This window comes from Nannobrachium achirus (genome assembly GCF_963921795.1).
Source record: "Nannobrachium achirus genome assembly, chromosome: 7".
NCBI lineage: Eukaryota > Metazoa > Chordata > Actinopteri > Myctophiformes > Myctophidae > Nannobrachium > Nannobrachium achirus.
The window spans coordinates 48,841,899-48,860,626 of record NC_137816.1 but is presented as its reverse complement, the minus strand read 5'-3'; the positions used below and the strand labels follow the sequence as shown (position 1 = coordinate 48,860,626).

Here is an 18,728-nt window from a genome sequence, read left to right as displayed (position 1 = left end):
AACCATTATTCTTCGGTGTGTAATATATCTTAGCGTATCCTGCAGTCCATGATAATTTGCAGTGCTTGTCAGCAAATAGAAAAAGTATTTATTCACTATAGGGCAGCAATGTCATGGAGGCCATGAAGGTCTCGGAGGCCTACAGTTTGGCCTCATGCCCTCCAAAAACATAATCTGCCCTGAGGATACAGTGGCCATGATGCCCTGCCCACATTCACTGCAGTAAACTACAGTAACTACATGGAAGTACATGTACTCTACTGTACTGTACTGATATTTCACTTTCAAAAAACTTTTGGTAATTTTAACGTCTTATCAGGCTTTTATGAACACCCTGAACAGTTTTTAATTTGCTTGATTCAATATTTAGATATTTGATGTAAATGTTACCAGGCCCTCCAGGCCCAGGACCTCTCCCCACACAAACCCATTGTAACGTCAAACTTCATTTTAACCATGATAGATTCATTAAAAACACCCATTATATTTTTCTGGTGACCCTAATACGTGAGCAGGCCGATAACCTTTTTCATTTATTTTTCCCAAATAGTTACACTCTATACACTTAAACGTAATGTTGGTTTGTTTACTGTTGAGTGAGAAAACAATGTTGCACATTAAGTTAATAATCTGGGGACCCCCCTACAGGTCCCGACCTACAGGTTGAGAACCACTGCCCTAAACAATGACAAAACCAAAGGCCAAGCCCCAAAAATTATTAATTCCAGGCCTCCTCTGTTCTGAAGCTTTAAATTGGTGTTGTATAATGAGTCCATTCTAATATAAGTCAAGGATGCAAAGCCTTGCCTGAACGTTTTCTGAAGGTACTCCAAGACTCAGCTAAATGTAGAATGAATGCAAATAACTAAAATAATAATACAACTTAGTGTATTCTTGTTTTTTGAAAAACGTATCTCCTTCCAGGCAACAAAACAGTTTTATGAATCAGAGAGAGAGAGAGAGAGAGAGAGAGAGAGAGAGAGAGAGAGAGAGAGAGAGAGATCTCAAAGATGATTGTGTTTTTATATGTACCATAGAAGGCTCGCTGATGAACATATTTTTTAGGAGCTCAAGATGTTGAGGTTGTGGACTCACCAAAGTCACAGAGTTTGAGAACGTCCTCAGAGCTGATAAGGAGGTTCTCAGGCTTGATGTCTGTGGAGAGACAAAGGTAAAAAAAAGAAAAGAAACAAAACTAATAATGTACCCTCTTACACTCCATATAATTCGAATTAGAGATTAAACTTACATGTATACCCATCTTCCTTTAGTCATAGCCTGACAAATATGTATATTATGGGGGCGGCTGTTCTATAATGGTTAGAGGTGCCAGCTTATGATTAGGACAACTTTTTTATTTTTTTTATTTTTTAGATTGTAATTAGAGAAAAGAAAAAGTGAGTGTTAAAATGTGGGGTTCATTTGGTTCCATTTGTACACAGTCAGAGTTAAGGGAAAACCTTGAAATGTGAAAGATGGAGAAACACTGATAGATAGATAGATAGATAGATAGATAGATAGATAGATAGATAGATAGATAGATAGATAGATAGATAGATAGATAGATAGATGTTCAGGATGAGAATGATTCTTCACCTCTGTGTACGATCTCGTTCTTGTGACACCAGTGGATGGCCTTGATGAGCTGGTAGATGTAACTGCGTACTTTATCAGGAGGGGCGCCGTTGGGGAGTTCCTCTAACAGCTCCAGCATGTTCTGCAACGCATCAACACACTGTTAAAGGACTACTTACTTCACCACTTTTCAACCTGTCTTCATATAATAGGTCCTCAAAAATCTTTGCAAAAAAACAAATTCTACTCAGTCTGTGTCTCTTAGCAGGGTTGTGGGCAGTTCAGAAACCCATCTGCCAGTGACATCATCGTTTGGCAGATTGATTTTTTTAAACAATATTTATTTTTAAATATTTAGGTTTCTATTATCGCGAGAACAATGGCTTCCATTATAGACAGCCTCCCACAGTTTTCTATTAGCTTGGATTCCCTTGCTTGGATTGGAGTGACAAAAAAGTGAACATCACGAGCACGTGCTTGTGCACACACACCCACACACACCCTCACCCACCCGCACCCGCACACACACACACACACACACACACACACACACACACACGCACACACACACACGCACACACACGCGCACACGCACACATTGAAACGTAGTAACGCTGACCCTCTCAACGTATTCAAAGACGAGGTAGAGTTTCCCCCTTCGACGAAAAGCTTCCTTCAGCTCAACGATGTTGTCCTGCTTCAGTGTGCGGAGCATTTTCAACTCCCGAAGTGTGGTCTCTTTAACTTCCTCATTTTCTGCGGGGAGAAGAAGAGAGGAAAACATAATAGTAGCTCGGATCACGTAAAACATTGTTTTATTTGAGTGTTCATCCTGCTCAAGCGAGTGGCAGCTATGAGGTACACAAACGTATTTGTTTTTGGCTCGTACGTGTAAGTAACCCTTTTTTTTTCTCTCATAAAATCAAAATTAAACTTTATCTAAATAAAGAAATCTGGCTTTACGCACCTTCACTGTCTTTGAACTTCTTAATGGCCACCAGCTCGTTGGTTTCCTGTGGGAGGAAAGTGAGGTGTTTCATATCAACAACACTTTTCAAACGTTTATTATCTGCGGTGGTCAGCAGTAAGTACCTCATCAACCCAGGTGTGCACTGCCTCCTTTGTGTTTACCTGATATCAACAACACTACACATAAATACATGTATACCAGGGGTCTTCAATGTTTTCAGGCCAAGGACCCCATAGTTGAGAGAGAGATGAAGCGGGGACCCCCCACTACCTTATCATAGATTCCATATAGTTTCATTGTTTGAGTGCACAATCATCAGTGTATTTTGGATTCATGTCAATTTGTGTTTTCAGATATTTATCCACTTGAACCGTCAATACTTAATAAACTTGGCCTATCACTCTGTACTTAGTCTGCTCTTTTTCCCCTCTACACCAAACCGCTTGTCAAAAATAGCCGATCTACAAGCTCACAACGCCTAACAGCGTGAGCTTGTAGATCTGCTATTTTTGGCTAAAGTTCTCAGAATATGGACGCTAGGGTTCAAGTTGTTAATATAAAAAAAGAAGAAAAAAGTTTCTATCACTCAAAGATTTGGAGGACCCCCTGTAGTAACTCAGAGGACCCCCTAGGGGTCCAGGACCCCCTGTTGAAGACCCTTGATGTATGTATACAATACAATACAATTAATAAAAAAAGAAGAAGAAGAAGAAAAAAAAAACATTACACATGACATCACTGACCCATCCAGGTACTGAATGAGAGACAGAGAGACTGAGTGAGAGAAAGCCACAAAGTGACACAAGGATGTCAGAGTTAGATACTATTAATAGAGTAAGAGGTGAGAGTCAGAGCGAGGGAGGTATAAATATATTTTCTGCCCACTTGGTGCAATGTGAATTTAAAAAAATGTGAATTTGTGGCCAAGTTGCCTGCAATCAATGCCAAGTCACGCAATACACCAGTGCTTTCTATGGGGTTAAATTAAGGCCAATTCAAATTCGTATTCGTACTTTGCCTTTTTTTTACTCGTAAACATTTTTACCAAAAAAAACTATACGTAAACAAATTAATTGGAAAAAAATATCCGTAAAAAAAAAAAAAGTATGAATGTTTTTGGGGAAGCTGCAGTGATTATAATGCCAAAACAAAAAAACAAGACAAAATACGAATATTTTCTTACTGATTTACGAGTTGTTTTGTTGGTTTACTTCATCACGAATGCTTTCATCATCTCACGCACACGAATGAAACGCTCACGCACACGAATGAACCGGCCAATAATCACGTGATCGGCAGAGAGCCAATGGAGGTGCGGCCTTTCCACTAGCCAATCATAATTCTCCATTCTTGGCAGCAGTTGCCATGTCTGGTAAAAGTGAGTAATCTGTTGTTTATGTTCCTCACATAATATACCTATATCCACACGATATTTGTTTTTAAACTATTGACTAAATTGACTAATCAATCATTTTTATACATTAAATAAAATAGAAATGCATATATTATTAATACACACGATAAAAGCACTGATAAAGGTCACTTACAGATGCTGCAAATCAAAACTAGACAATTAACCTTACCTCCGGCCCTGACCTTTTTACTGTAAATACAATATTTATTGTTTCTTATTTTTTTCTTATGATTGATGATACAATGTGCACAATAGCCTAATGTATTTTATTATTCTGTCATTTAATGTACATAGCATCCATGAAATGTGAAATGGATGATTACAAAAACAGACCATTTGGCCAAAACAAACTAGTTACTATGATGAACAGTGTTTCATAACAGATTACAGTACAACTTTGACTGTACAACCTGGATTAATGAACATTTTGCTAATAAAGAATGCAATCAATTCCTAATGTAATTTATTTACTTACCAGCAGACCCTCTGATGTTATAACCAAGCTAAATAAGTGTTCATGTACAATAGGTTATTTCACATTGATGTTAGCAGACAGTGATGACCAAGATCAACTTTAGGCTGGAAGGAAAAAATGCTACAATAGTCAAATACAACTGCACAGAATTATATTTTATTAGACAGTGGCTCCACAGTGTGTGGCAACCAAGTTAATCAAACAGATTTTCCTGCTGAGTCCCCGTTTCAACGATGTGTTCAATTGCTGAATCTTATTTGTTAGTTTCTTTCTACATGAAAACTAATTATAATAGAACTTGCAGAATTAATTGTACAAAATTATCGATGTGATTGTTTAGAGATGTAAAGGATGTTTGGAGGAGGGTTTCAGTATTTCTAATGTAGGTGTTGTAACAGTAATACAGTGCCTGGAAAGGGCATTACATAGAACTGAAAATGGAAGGACCATAGGTTAAGTGTCTGTTCAGCTCTACAACGCTCTTCAACCTACTAAGGCTAGACTCATTGGCTAAGTTGACCTCAACAATGAAGATAGATGTCCCTACTGTGGTGTCAAATTTCAACATCTCAAAAGTGCATTCTGCTGTAATTATATTAGAAATGGGCAAATAAATAAGAATACAAATAAGCACCTAAACTATTTTCAAACAGTAACAGAGCACACATGAAACACATTAACCACTGTGTGCTGGATTCCAGGTAGTGAAGACTGTACGAGGGAGAAGGACACTTTGAGCAGAACACTTGTCGACATAACACCTGTCCAGGCAGGGAGGAACATGAACCCAGTGGGAATTAGGAACTTTGGTAACGATGCCACCCCAGAGCAAGAATATCATACAAGGTTTCATAATTTTAGATTGTAATTAGGGAAAAGCAAAGATGGGAGAGTTAAATGTTTTCATTTAGTTCTATTGTTTTAGCGATTTTAAATACTTTATTTCAGTGCATGTGTGCAAGTGCCTAAATGTGTCCTTTTAGACACAATAAGCTGGCAATTTATTTTATTACAATTTACAGTGACACTACTAGCCCCCATAAGTAACATCTGCCCATGAAAGATTGTGGTGCCTCTTTTTGAATGGACTTTTATTGTATCTAAAAATACATATTTAGCCATTGTACACATGTCCCCAAGCACTGAAAGCAATGTAATCAAAATCGCTAAAATTATAGGAGAAAATTAACACATTTTAACACTCATCTTGTCTTTTCTCTAATTACAATCTAAATATGAAATCGTGTAAAGGTGTCCATTCAGTCAAGTTTGCGATTCTATGTGGTGATGTCAGACGGAGAGAGAGATGATGCGGCCATCATCTACAAGCGAATCCAGGCTATTGCCCTTCGCCTCCAGCATGCCTATTAGATTCTCCGTCCCACAGCTTCTGGAACTCAACAAACTCATCACCACTTCACCGCACATTACAGCAGCCATCAAAACACACGGACTGCTCCGTCGACCCAGATACATTCACCGCAGCTCCCGCAGAAAGTTTCTCTACACCCGGACACACACTGACCATTCCATTCCTTCACTCTGGACTCTCAACCGCCCCGCCCCCATCCACGTCACGCGTCATCACAACAACAAACCACACGTGTGCTCTGCCAATCTACGACCACTCACCAAAGCCCCCCCTCCCATCCGATATCACCCATCTCTCAAATTTGCATTATTCAACACCCGGTCACTTAATAAAAAAGGCTCAACACTCAGTGAATTTATAACGGACCATAACATTGATTTCTTTTGCATAACAGAAACCTGGCAAAAACCACAGGAATACATACTTCTCAATAAAACTACTCCCCCTGGATATGCCTATATGGACAAACCCCGTGCAGGTCACGCTGGCGGTATAGCCACAATTTACCGCCAACACTTCAAAACAATTCCCATAACCATCTTGACCCCCTCCTCATTTGAGCACCAGTCATTCAGACTCCCTGGCCCCAAACCCCTGGTCACAGCAGTCATTTATCGCCCCCCCAAACCCAACCCTGCATTCCTCTCTGACCTCTCAGCATTTCTCACTCAACTCTGTGCCATATCACCCTCTGTTCTGTTACTTGGAGATTTTAATCTTCATGTTGATTCCACCACCTGCAAAACTGCCACTGAATTCCTTGACATACTGAATTCTTTCAATATCACCCAACATGTTGATTTTCCCACCCATAAAAAAGGACACACCCTGGATTTGATTTGCACCACCGGAATCACCATCAGCAACCTCACCAGCTTCAAACTCTCCGATGCCATCTCCGACCACCTTGCTCTCACTCTGGACATTGACATCCCCGCCCCCCTCATCAAGCAACAGCGCCCCATAACTTTCCGGAAAAAGAAATCCATCCACCCCTCTTCTCTCTCCACCCTACTAACTGACTTCACCTTCAACCACTCGCTCACCCAGAACCCCTCCCCCGCTGAACTTGTAAACAGCTACAACAGTGCACTTTCCTCCTGTCTTGACCAGCTCGCCCCCATAAAAACAAAAACAGTCTCCTATACTCACTCCGCCCCATGGTACAATGACCACCTCCGCCAACTCAAAGCCAAGGGCCGGCAGCTTGAACGGCTTGCCAATAAAACCGGACTCACTATTCACTCTGACATGTACAATTCACACCAGCGGCAATACAGAGATGCCTTAAACAACGCACGCACCACCCACTACTCCTCCGTCATTCAATCCGGCAGCAACAACCCCAAGACACTATTCTCCACCATCAACAAACTGCTGAAACCCATGGACACCACCACCACCTCATTCACCACCGACAAATGTGAAGAATTTTTATCATTTTTCCAGCAAAAAATTGACAATATCCACATTGAACTGGCTACCTCGTCTCCCACCAACCCCCCCTCCCCCGAACATGGCCCCCCTCTCCTCTCTAATCACCCATTCCCCAACTTCACTGAAATCACCACATCCGACCTCTCCTCCATAACTTCAGGCATGAAAGCTTCCACCTCCATCCTCGACCCCATCCCATCCACCCTAGTCATAGCATGCCTTCCCTTACTCTCACCCCTTATCACTAAAATAATAAACTCCTCCCTGTCCACCGGCGTTGTCCCTCCTGCACTCAAGCTCGCAGCCATCACCCCCATTCTCAAGAAACCTGGTCTTGACCCCAACACCCCCAACAACTACCGTCCCATCTCCAATCTCCCCTTCCTCTCAAAACTACTAGAACGAACTGTTGCCTGCCAAATCAAATCCCATCTACACTGCAATAACCTCTATGAAACATTTCAATCTGGCTTCCGTTCACAACACAGCACTGAAACAGCACTCATCAAGGTCACCAACGACATCCTCCGCTCCGCTGATTCCGGTTCCCTATCCATCCTCATCCTCCTGGACCTCAGTGCCGCCTTCGACACAATCAATCACTCCATCCTCATTTCACGCCTTCACTCCTCCCTCGGCTTATCTGGTACTGCCCTCAACTGGATGAAATCTTACCTCTCCGACCGTCAGCACTACATCTCAATCAACAACTGCACATCCTCCACTGCCCCAGTCACCCACGGCGTCCCTCAAGGCTCTGTGCTCGGTCCCCTACTATTTACCATTTACATCCTACCCCTTGGACAGATCCTTCGCCATCACGGCCTTCAATTCCACTGTTACGCCGACGACACTCAATTATACCTCTCCACCACAACCATCACCACAGCCACCCAATCCACCCTCACCAACTGCCTCACAGAAATAAAGACCTGGATGCAAACAAACTTTCTTAAACTAAATTGCAATAAATCTGAAATCATCATCATCGGCCCTGACTCCCTCACCCGCTCCACTCAGGATTTTTCACTCACCATCGACGGCTCCCTGGTCAAACCCTCTTCCCGCATCCGAAACCTAGGTGTAATTTTCGACCCCACACTGTCATTTCTCCCCCACGTAAATAATATCACTAAAACAGCTTTCTTTCACCTCCGGAATATTGCCCGTCTACGCCCCTCCCTGACTTTCTCCGCTGCTGAAACCCTCATCCACGCCTTCATCTCCTCCCGACTAGACTACTGTAACGGCATACTTCATGGCATCACCTCCAAAACCCTAAATAAACTTCAATATGTCCAAAACTCAGCCGCTCGCCTCCTCACCAGCACCCGCTCCAGAGACCACATCACACCTGTCCTCCATGACCTCCACTGGCTCCCCGTCAAACAGCGCATCCACTTCAAACTACTCCTCACCACCTACAAGGCTCTGCACAACCTGGCTCCCCCCTACCTCTCCGACCTCCTCCAACCATATGCCCCAACACGCTCCCTCAGGTCCAGCGAGGATGGCCTCCTTGTGGTCCCCAAGGCAAAGAAGAAAACCTGGGGTGACAGGGCTTTCTCTGTAGCCGGCCCCACACTCTGGAATGAACTCCCCAAGCCCATCAGAGATGCCCCCTCCCTCCCTGCCTTCAAAACTGCCTTGAAAACCCACCTGTTCCAAATTGCCTTCCCCAGTTGACTTCCTTTTTAACTCTTGTTTTATTCTTGATGTTTTTATTGAATGTTTTTCTCTTTTGTACTCTTTCTATAATTTTTATTAGTATATTTGTTCCTAATAAAGTTGTTTTTAGCTTCCCTCCCCCTAGCCCCCGTAGGCCCAATGTTAAGCGTCTTTGAGTATTAAGAAAAGCGCTATATAAGTCCCAGATATTATTATTATTATTATTAGAGAAAAACAGAGAAACCATCACTCCTCGTGCTCATGGCGGAGGGCGTTGTAGAAGCCATGGAAATCACTGGGCAACACCTGCTTCATTTCTTGCAGATGTTTGAAGTTCATCGCTTTAATGGTGCGGCGGCAAGTGTAGAGTGGGGACACTGTGGTGATGTTGCTCTTCTTCCTCAGTGATGGGGACTCGTAGGGCTTCCAGGCGTCTGAGTGGTCGATCTTGTACTCCATACTGCCATCAACGTTGTACCTAGGATGAATACAAGGACAGTGACAGGGGAGAAAAGTCAGGTTTTAATACTCATTAAATAATGTTTGTTTTGGTTTCCGCAGCTATGTCATTATTATGTATTCAAATACCTGATTGCTCGGAGGTCATGCACGGTGGGATCCCCAGTGACCTTTCCCGGGCAGATGGCTTTGCAGAGGTTCACCTGGCTGAAGTTTTTGAAGAAAGTGTGGTCTACATACTTCACTTGGTATGGCCTGGGATTGGTACGGGCTTCCCGGATGGCAACGACATACTCAGCTGGAACGCAGATGTCTCTGTTCCTCAGTCTTCTCTCAATCACACTGTGCACAGGATGTACTCATCATAAGAGGGATGTTCTTCGAGGAAGTGCACGATGCACGAAGCAAACTCGTTGGCAGAGAGACCAGCTTCACCCTCGTGCCATAAGTAATTTGATGCATCATGTGAAGTCATGTCATACATGGTAAAGTTATGGACACAGAGCTTGGTCTTGAAATAGAGGGATGAGGCCTGTAGCTTGGAGCAGAGCAGGAGCCCCTGAAGATCCATGCATGTCACCAAGGTCTTCTCACCTGCCTCGTCTTTGTCCTTCTGCTTCATGGCTTGTGCAGTGTCCTTTTTGTTGCAGTGCTCCTTCCATGTGGCAGCCTCAATGTTCCCAGCCTTGAACGCACAGCAGGTATCACACTGGTCTTTCTTCGGGTGAAAAAGAGAGTAATTCAAACATTAAACATTCTGGTGAACACTTGCCTTGACAGCGCCTGGATGCCATGGTCTGCACTGGAACGGATATACTCTGCATGGAGGTGATTGATGGACTTGAACACAGGCTCCAGGTACATCTTAGTAGCCTGATCTCAGACTCAGCTCACTCTGAGAGTGGGCGGGGTCTCTGGTCTGGAAGCAGGCTAACATCTTAGAGGACGAGGACCGGCAGTAGTGCGAGGGAACTTTTGGAAGGTCCAGAAGGAAGGTCTTCAAGAAGTCAGACTCCTCTTTCCTTACCCTCACCCGCTTCTGCTTATCTTCCTCAGTAGGGCTTTTCCCTCTTCTTCCTACCCACTTCAAAAAAGACCACTGCTTCAAGCCTAGGGTTGACAGGAACATGCGTTGGCACACTCCGAGTCTCCTGCCATCTACGACAAGGTGACAGAAAATGGATGCCGACCTCCTGGATTTCTCTGCTCCTGTCCTCCGTCGCTTTACACTGCTCACCTCTACCAATGATGCAACATAAATCTTCCTCTCACGCCAGTCTAATTTCTCCCAGAAGTACTTGAAGATCTCTTCTCGCTTCGACTCTTCCACTTCTCTGCAGTGCAGTTTACTGGACCTGTGGCCGGCTGCAGACTGACATGACACACCCATTTTTCTTCCCTCCTTTAACACTGACTCTCTATTCTTCCTAGGCCAGATATGACTGGCCTATCATTCTACGCCTCTTCTGGATGTTGTTCTTCCAGCCCTCTGGATTTCTCCTCTTCCTACAGAGACCAGCATCAACACCTGAGGAGTCTTCTTCCACCTCAAGTCCTATATTGTGTCACAAAAAGAGAGAAAATTTGTCATTCAGACCATTAGTGTGCGAGTCTCTCTGTGTGTATCTGTGCAGCCCCTTGCGTGCACATCTGTGTGGGTATGTACATGTGTACTGTATGGATGTGTAGTTGAAAGAAAAGAGTTAAATAGCAAACATGCACCATGCAAGATACTACATTACACACATGTGCATCAATGTGTCCATATTAATAATGACAACAACACCTTCATTTCCAGATTCCGATTCACCAGGAGAATCACCATGTTGGTCACGTTCAGGTGTCCAGTTTCGATCAAGCGGATCTGGGAAAGAAAGAGGAACAAACAGAATGCACACGTTGACATAATTCAGTGTTGCTAGGACTTTGCATTCTTTGCTCTGGCTGACTTAAGCCTGGTTGTACACAAACCTTCTTCGTCCCCACTTGTGTCGTCATCCTCAACTCCTTCAGAATCTTCATCCTCCACATTTGAGTCCGGCTCAACTCTGTCTGCACCTAAAGAACAGAAAAGAAATATGAGATGTTCTCATATTAAGTGTGAGGCGCTTTCTGGTCATGTACAGTATGATTCTGAAGGAAAAAAATGAAAATGCAACATTCAGCAGTCACTATTTGTGTTTATTACAGTGATTATTAATAATAATACCTTCATATCCAGATTCAGCAGCACCAGAAGAATCACCATGTTGGTCACGTTTAGATGTTAGGGTTAGTGGTCGAGTGGATCTGGGAAAGAAAGAAACAAAACGAATGCAATGTTAACACACCTGCAATTCAGTGTCAGGCTTTGCTCTGGCCAATAGCCTCGGTTCCCTGGCACTTGTTAGTTTTACACCAACCTTCTTCTTCCCCACTTAAGTAGTCATCCTCAATTCCTTCTTCGCCTCCCTCATTTGAGTGAGGCGCAACAACTTCTGCTGCAGAAAAAGAGAAGAGACTGAATGTCAAATAGAAAACATGCAGCATTGACAATAATGCAAAGTGTCACATGTGTGCGTCATGTTTTTGTATGAAAGACTCTATACAGCTATTAATATTACCTTCATATCCAGATTCAGCAGCACCAGGATTATCCAACTCTAATTTAAGGTTCCATGATGAATCAAGCTCATCTGGTAAAAACATAAGAGGAACACAACGTACAGTGAATGCAAAGTAGAAATTACATTGCCAAGATGTTGCATCCTTTGCCCTTAATCTGTTTTACCACAAACCTTACTTCTCTCTCAGTGGGTGTGTGTGCGTGCGACAAAGACAAACCTTCAATCTCCTCAATTGATGAGTCCTCCACAACTGCTTCTCCTGCTGCTTCTCCTGCTGAAAGGGGGAAAAAGGTCACACGAATTAATGAAATGGCTACTTTTTAAGATTGTGATACTACAGCAGATACTGATTAACAATTTGTGTTAAGGTAATAATACTATGTTTGAAACTAGTACAGCAACAATTCAAAATGGGTACTTAGTGCTAGAGCTTAGAAATTCAGCCCGAGCCCGACGGGACCCGACGGGTCGGCGCGGCGCGGGCTGGGCCGGGCTCAAATTTCCATGTATATGACGGGCTATGGGTCGGGTCGGGCTTTTATAATCCGGTAGGCAAGCGCAGCGCAGTATCATGATGTCTCTGTGACTGTGTAAACTGCGCGCTCATGACTCTATGGCTGCACCGCTGCGCTGTTTCGCAATTTGACAGTTGAGCGTGAGTGTGTGTGTGCGTGCGCTGTGTGTGTGCGTGTGCGTGTGGCTGGCTGCTCGCTGCTGTGGCGTGTGCAGTGCATGCATGCGCTGCCAGCGCTGGTCGAGCAGAGCAGAGCGGAGGACATCGTTGAAACAGTCCACAGACACTTTTTGTATCCTAATAATCATAATAGACGTTGTGTGAACGTTGTAGCTATAATAGCCTGTACGCCTGCTGTCTGATTTAGCGGCGGCCGTCAGCTGTGTTTTCCAGCAAGGCTTTTTGATTGATTGAAGAATTAGGCTCCGATGTTTATTTGTTCCATAATTAGCACGGTACTTGCTACAATGTCTTATATAGGTCTATATAAAGACAGTTGGAAAAGGACTCTGTTCTTAACAAATCACCATATGAGAAAAAAGGCTGCTGCAGCAATTAAGCTTGTTTATAATGTCGGGCTGCGGGCTGTGTCGGTCTCCAATTGTCAATTATGTATCGGGCTTTGGGCCGGGCTCGGGCTGCCGTTCTGTGGGGTGGGTTGGGCCGGGCTCATTTTTTTAGGCCCGATCTAAGCTCTACTTAGTGCATGTTTAGGGATTTGTAACTAGGACAGCAGGTACAATACAAAACCACACATATGTGTTTCTATGCACTATAATTCATAACACACCACACCACATACCTTCACTCCCAGATTGAATCAAAACAGCTGACCCAGCACTGGCAGCATCAACTTGGTCACAATCAAGTGCATCTTGGAAAGATACAGATTATCATTAGAACACTGAATACAGCAGCTAATTATTGTAATTCATGATTAAAACACTTTGATTTCCAAATGAATCACACAAGTTGCACCACAGCCAGAATCACTACACACATCATTAAACTGAGCTGACTTATTCCTATTTTTCTTTCTATTTTTTTTTATCGCACAAACCTTCTTCGCTGCTTTCACTGCTCTCTAGTACAGTCTCTGCCTCGTCATGTCTGCCCCTGACATACTTGACGCTAACCAAAGCACACAGCTCCTCCATAGAATACATCATCCTGAGATGTTATACTGAAAATAAAAGGAGAATACAGGGTTAAAATCAAGGGTAACACAATGGTGTAAAGTAATTAAGTACATTTTCTTAAGTACTGTACTTGAGTACAATATTGAGGTATTTGTACTTGACTAGAGTATTATCAATTTCCAATACTTTTAATCCACTATATCTCAGATCCAAATATTTTACTTTTACTCCACTACAAGCTGAATTATTTCCAATTTCCAATACTTGTACTACTCTATATCACAGATCAAAATTATTGTACTTTAATACACAACAAGCTGAGTGCCTTTGGAGTACTTTTACTCCAATGCAAGCTCACAGTGTGACACATTGTGAGCATGTAGATCTGCCATTTTCAAAATATTTGAAATGGGACATTCTGCATAGAGTACTTTTACTTTTGGCACTTTAAGTACATTTTGATGCCAACACTTTAGCCATTTTATCAAGTACATTTTGAATTCCAGACTTTTACTTGTAACAGAGTATTTCTACATTACATTATTGATATTTGTACTTAAAGTAAAAACATTTGAGTACTTTTACCACACGTAATGGTACGTTTTTGTCCAGATGGAACCAAATGGACCCTTTATGGACCCGTTAAGGGTCCATTTGGTTCCATTGACACTCCATAGAAGTTGTTGTGCTGGCAGCTTAATGTAATGGTACGTTTGTGTCCAGATGGAACCAAATGGACCCTTTATGGACCCGTAAAGGGTCCATTTGGTTCCATGGACACTCCATAGAAGTTGTTGTGCTGGCAGCTTAATGTAAGGTATAAGGTAAAGGTAAATGGAAAACCACATGGCAAATTATTTGATCGATAACGCCAGTTGCGGTGGGTTGACGGAGGCGAACCATGTTTGAAGCAAAATCAGTGTACGACGCTGCTTGTTCAGAGAACAAACAGACAACACAAACATCAGAGAACAATACTTTCCTTGAATAATAACAATTCACACGACGCCAAGCACAATCGTGAACATGATCGTTGGTATAACCTAAGCATACAGTTCTCAACAAGACATTTGGTGATACTTTACCTTGTAATAATGTCGAATTCCGTGTCGTTTAGTGAAGAAAAAGTTTGTTGCTCTGAATCATTCCCCTCCTCCAGTCCTTCTTCTCCCGCGGTTAGATACGCGTAGTGTGATGGACAGGTTGAACATCCAATGGTGATGTCGTTTCGGAGCGTATCTCCGTTGGCTGTTGGATACGCGGTGTGATGGACAGGTCCCACATCCAATGGTGATTACTGTTTCAGCGTATCTCCCCGCCCATTACATACGCGGTTTGAGGGACATGTCAAACATCCAATGGTGATGCGTGTTAAATAGCTTGGTCAATAAAACAACTTTCCATTGGCCATTTACACACCAGCTGATACTAGCAGAGAGAGGAGAGTGAATGTAATCCAACTATGATGAAAAGTAAAAATCCATAATAATGGACTTACGTGGTTTTCATTGGACAGCGACGATATTCTGTACTACTAACCATGTTCATCTTTTTCGATTAAAACACATGAATCATGACATGTTTACGTCTTGTGAATTATATCAGCTTTATTCAAATGCATTCAGACAATACAGGCAATATCATTTCACAGGCAATTAGCCTTTTATTTAGGAAAACAATAGAATGTAGTCTTGTATCAGCTTTATTCAAATGTATTCAGACAATACAAGCAATATCATTTCACATGCAATTGGCCTTTTATTTAGGAAAACAATAGAATGTAGAGTATTGTATTTTGGGCGGATTTTGTTTGCATATTGTAAATTAAATTGAATAAGGTTCTGAATAATGTAGGTGTAGCTATAGAATAGGCAAAGACAAATGTGTGTTGTGAATAGAATCAATAGTTTCCTTCCCAATAAAGTACAGGGGTGTGAGTTTTCCTGAACCAAACAGTCGTCAACCTCCCTCACCACGAAGGACCACAGAAAGTTTGTTGTTCCTTCTTGGAGCTCTTTCAAGAGGTTGAATTCTCAAATCTGATTGCTGCTACATCCTGCCATCGGAACCCTGATCGGCTGATGTGGTCCATGTCATCACAGTTCCTGAAAGAAAAATAAATGTACCCAAGACAAGACTATGTATATTATTAAATGTATTTTTATGTATGGTAAGAACAGATATTTACTGTTACTATAGCTATCATTTTACAATGTTAATGAAACTGGACTTAGTCAAAAGTAAAGTTGTTTATAACATGTACTGTGTAGACTATTTTTACTTTAATTAAAGAATACATTTAACCAAATGAACCTGTAAAGGTCTACACTCAGATTGAAATTAACATTGAGGATTTTTACTCTATTTGTACAGATTGTTTGGTCCCCATATACTCGTTTGATAATCACCAAATTAATAAGAGGTAATAAGAATTGACTTGTATTATCCCACATTCCCACTGACCCCCATTTAGGCCAGTGACCCCATAAGAGAACATTTTTACGGCTCTAGCAGTGATTCCCAACCATTTTAATTTCAAGGACCCCCAGTTTGACATCCATTAGGCTACTGACCCCCCATTTAATAGCATTTGTATCTCTGAGACCCCAACTTATATTGTAAAATCATACGTTAGCATAACTCAGAGTGTACACATGGAACCAAATGATTTGTACAGTTACATACCCCTAAGGGTCCATTTGGTTCCTAACTATAATTTAGCTGGGGACCCCCTGGAACTCCCTGGGGGTCCCCGGACCCCACTTAGAGAACAACAGTCTGATGATGTAGTAGCCTATTATAGACGGAGCTAAGATGCTAATGAGGCTAGCGTTAATATTAAACTTTCTTTACATCAAATAAAGACCCCGGACTAAACCCTAAAAGACACTACTGCTAAGCACATTTAACAAACGTTTTATTAGATAGATTGCTGTATTTTATGATAATAATAGCGACGTTATCTTACCTTTCTCTGTCGGCTCTGCTGTGAAGACTGTAGCATAGTTACATACGTTTCCCATAAACAACAGAAAGCAGAGATTACTCACTTTTACCAGACATGGCAACCGCTGCCAACAATGGAGAATTATGATTGGCTAGTGGAAAGGCCGCACCCCCATTGGCTCTCTGCCGATCACGTGATTATTGGCCGTATTCATTCCATGCATGCATTCGTGTGCGTCATACAGATTCGTGTGCGTGAGATGATGAAAGCATTCGTGATGAAGTAACCAACAAAACAACTCGTAAATCAGTAAGAAAATATTCGTATTTTGTCTTGTTTTTTTGTTTTGGCATTATAATCACTGCAGCTTCCCCAAAAACATTCATACTTTTTTTTTTTTTACGGATATTTTTTTCCAATTAATTTGTTTACGTATAGTTTTTTTGGTAAAAATGTTTACGAGTAAAAAAAAGGCAAAGTACGAATACGAATTTGAATTGGCCTTAATTTAACCCCATAGCTTTCACCATAATACTGTACGTTTCACCGTAGGGCAAACAAGCACACAAACAAAATAAACAGCATATTTACAGTAACATTTTCTACAGGTACCGGTACTTGTGTGCATTGTTGACCTTGACCTTTCTGAGTTTGCCATGAGGCTGCATGGGGTGGTTTTTCTGCTACTGTGTTGGACTGGGAGCAGTGGTGGAAAGTAACTAGGTAGATTTACTTAAGTACTGTACTTAAGTACAATTTTTAGGTATTTGTACTTGAGTATTTCCAATTTCCAATACTTCCACTAGATCTCGGATCCAAATATTGTACTTTTACTCCACTACAATTACTTTGCAGATATAAATGATTATATTATATGTATTAACATACATTAAACATACATATACAGTAAAATCAATGACCATACATGAAGCTAGTCAGCATTTATTTTTGTTTTTTAGGTTTCTTTAGAACTTTGATTATATTGTGTTTTCTCTAGATAGATATCCATTTACATTGTTATATTGCTGTTAATGTACTGACCTATTATCTTGTTTATTATTGTGATGTTGTATCTGCTTATTGTAAGTCGCTTTGGATTAAAAGCATCTGCTAAATGCCTAAACTGTAAACTGTAAACTGTAAACACTTTAGCCCTATTTCATATCTAAGCTATTTGAAATTAGATGATCTACAAGCTCTGCAATTTTCAAACATTTTGTACTTTTACTTTTGGTACTACGAGCATATTTTGATGGCAATATTTTTTACTTTTACTCAAGTACATTTTGAATTCCGGACTTTTACTTGTAACAGAGTAGTATTTCTACACTGCAGTATTGATACTTTTACTTAAGTAAGTAAAAATGTGAGTACTTCTCCACTCCCCAGCTGGCACACGACGTCCGTTGACGTTGATTTTTGGTTGGATTTAGGTCGCGACGTCAGCTAACCAAAATCCAACGTTGGACCAACGTCAACTTCCAACGTTGTATCAACGTATTAATTTGACGTCAATTGACGTTGATATTTGGTTGGTTTTAGGTTGTGTTGGTAACTGACCAATAACCAACGTCTGTTCAACGTATTATCCCAACGTCATCCTGACGTCGAATACTGACATTCTGTTGTCGGATTTTTGACCAAACCTCAATGTCTGCCCAACGTTATTATGACAACGTCCACACAACGTTCCAGTCTAACATCATCAGACGTTGATATTTGGTTGGTTTTAGGTTGTGTTGGTAACTAACCAATAACCAACGTCTGTTCAACGTATTATCCCAACGTCAGGTTGACGTCGAATACTGACATGCTGTTGTCGGATTTTTGACCAAACCTCAATGTCTGCCCAACGTTATTTTACTAACGTCCACACAACGTTGCAGTCTAACATCATCAGACGTTGACATTTGGTTGGTTTTAGGTTTTGTTGGTAACTAACCAATAACCAACATCTGTTTAACCTATTAACCCAACGTCAGGTTGACGTCGAATACTGACATGCTGTTGTCGGATGTTTGACCAAACCTCAATGTCTGCCCAACGTTATTTTACTAACGTCCACATAACGTTGAAGTCTAACATCATCAGACGTTGATATTTGGTTGGTTTTAGGTTGTGTTGGTAACTGACCAATAACCAACGTCTGTTA

At 41.6% G+C, this 18,728-nt stretch overlaps 2 protein-coding genes across 7 annotated transcripts in view; both read right to left on the bottom strand.

Annotated features, from left to right (window-relative positions):
- cdkl5 (cyclin dependent kinase like 5) overlaps window positions 1–18,728 on the bottom strand; it is a 111,150-nt gene that overhangs the window by 21,808 nt on the left and 70,614 nt on the right. Inside the window, exons 4-7 of the mRNA XM_080730805.1 lie at window positions 2,543–2,588; window positions 2,195–2,331; window positions 1,597–1,717; window positions 1,096–1,155 (exon numbers count right to left, since the gene is read on the bottom strand). Of these exons, the coding sequence (XP_080586931.1) occupies window positions 1,096–1,155; window positions 1,597–1,717; window positions 2,195–2,331; window positions 2,543–2,588 (364 nt within the window). The remainder of the gene's footprint in view (window positions 1–1,095; window positions 1,156–1,596; window positions 1,718–2,194; window positions 2,332–2,542; window positions 2,589–18,728) is intronic.
- LOC308289001 (uncharacterized protein) lies at window positions 9,086–17,947 on the bottom strand. Of its 6 annotated transcripts, XM_080730499.1 has the most exons (11): window positions 14,715–17,947; window positions 13,551–13,673; window positions 13,293–13,364; window positions 12,194–12,250; window positions 11,974–12,045; window positions 11,773–11,850; window positions 11,580–11,659; window positions 11,342–11,428; window positions 11,157–11,234; window positions 9,500–10,925; window positions 9,086–9,389 (listed from the first exon to the last, which is right to left on the bottom strand). In XM_080730499.1, the coding sequence occupies exons 2-7, from the start codon at window positions 13,657–13,659 to the stop codon at window positions 11,643–11,645; spliced, it is 405 nt and encodes a 134-aa protein (XP_080586625.1). In that variant the 5' UTR covers window positions 13,660–13,673; window positions 14,715–17,947; the 3' UTR covers window positions 9,086–9,389; window positions 9,500–10,925; window positions 11,157–11,234; window positions 11,342–11,428; window positions 11,580–11,642. The 6 variants fall into 5 exon arrangements, 4 of the variants coding, with proteins under 4 accessions (XP_080586625.1, XP_080586624.1, XP_080586626.1 ...); XM_080730500.1 differs by lacking the exon at window positions 14,715–17,947 and having other exon boundaries at window positions 11,773–11,847; window positions 13,551–14,218; XR_013962205.1 differs by lacking the exon at window positions 13,551–13,673.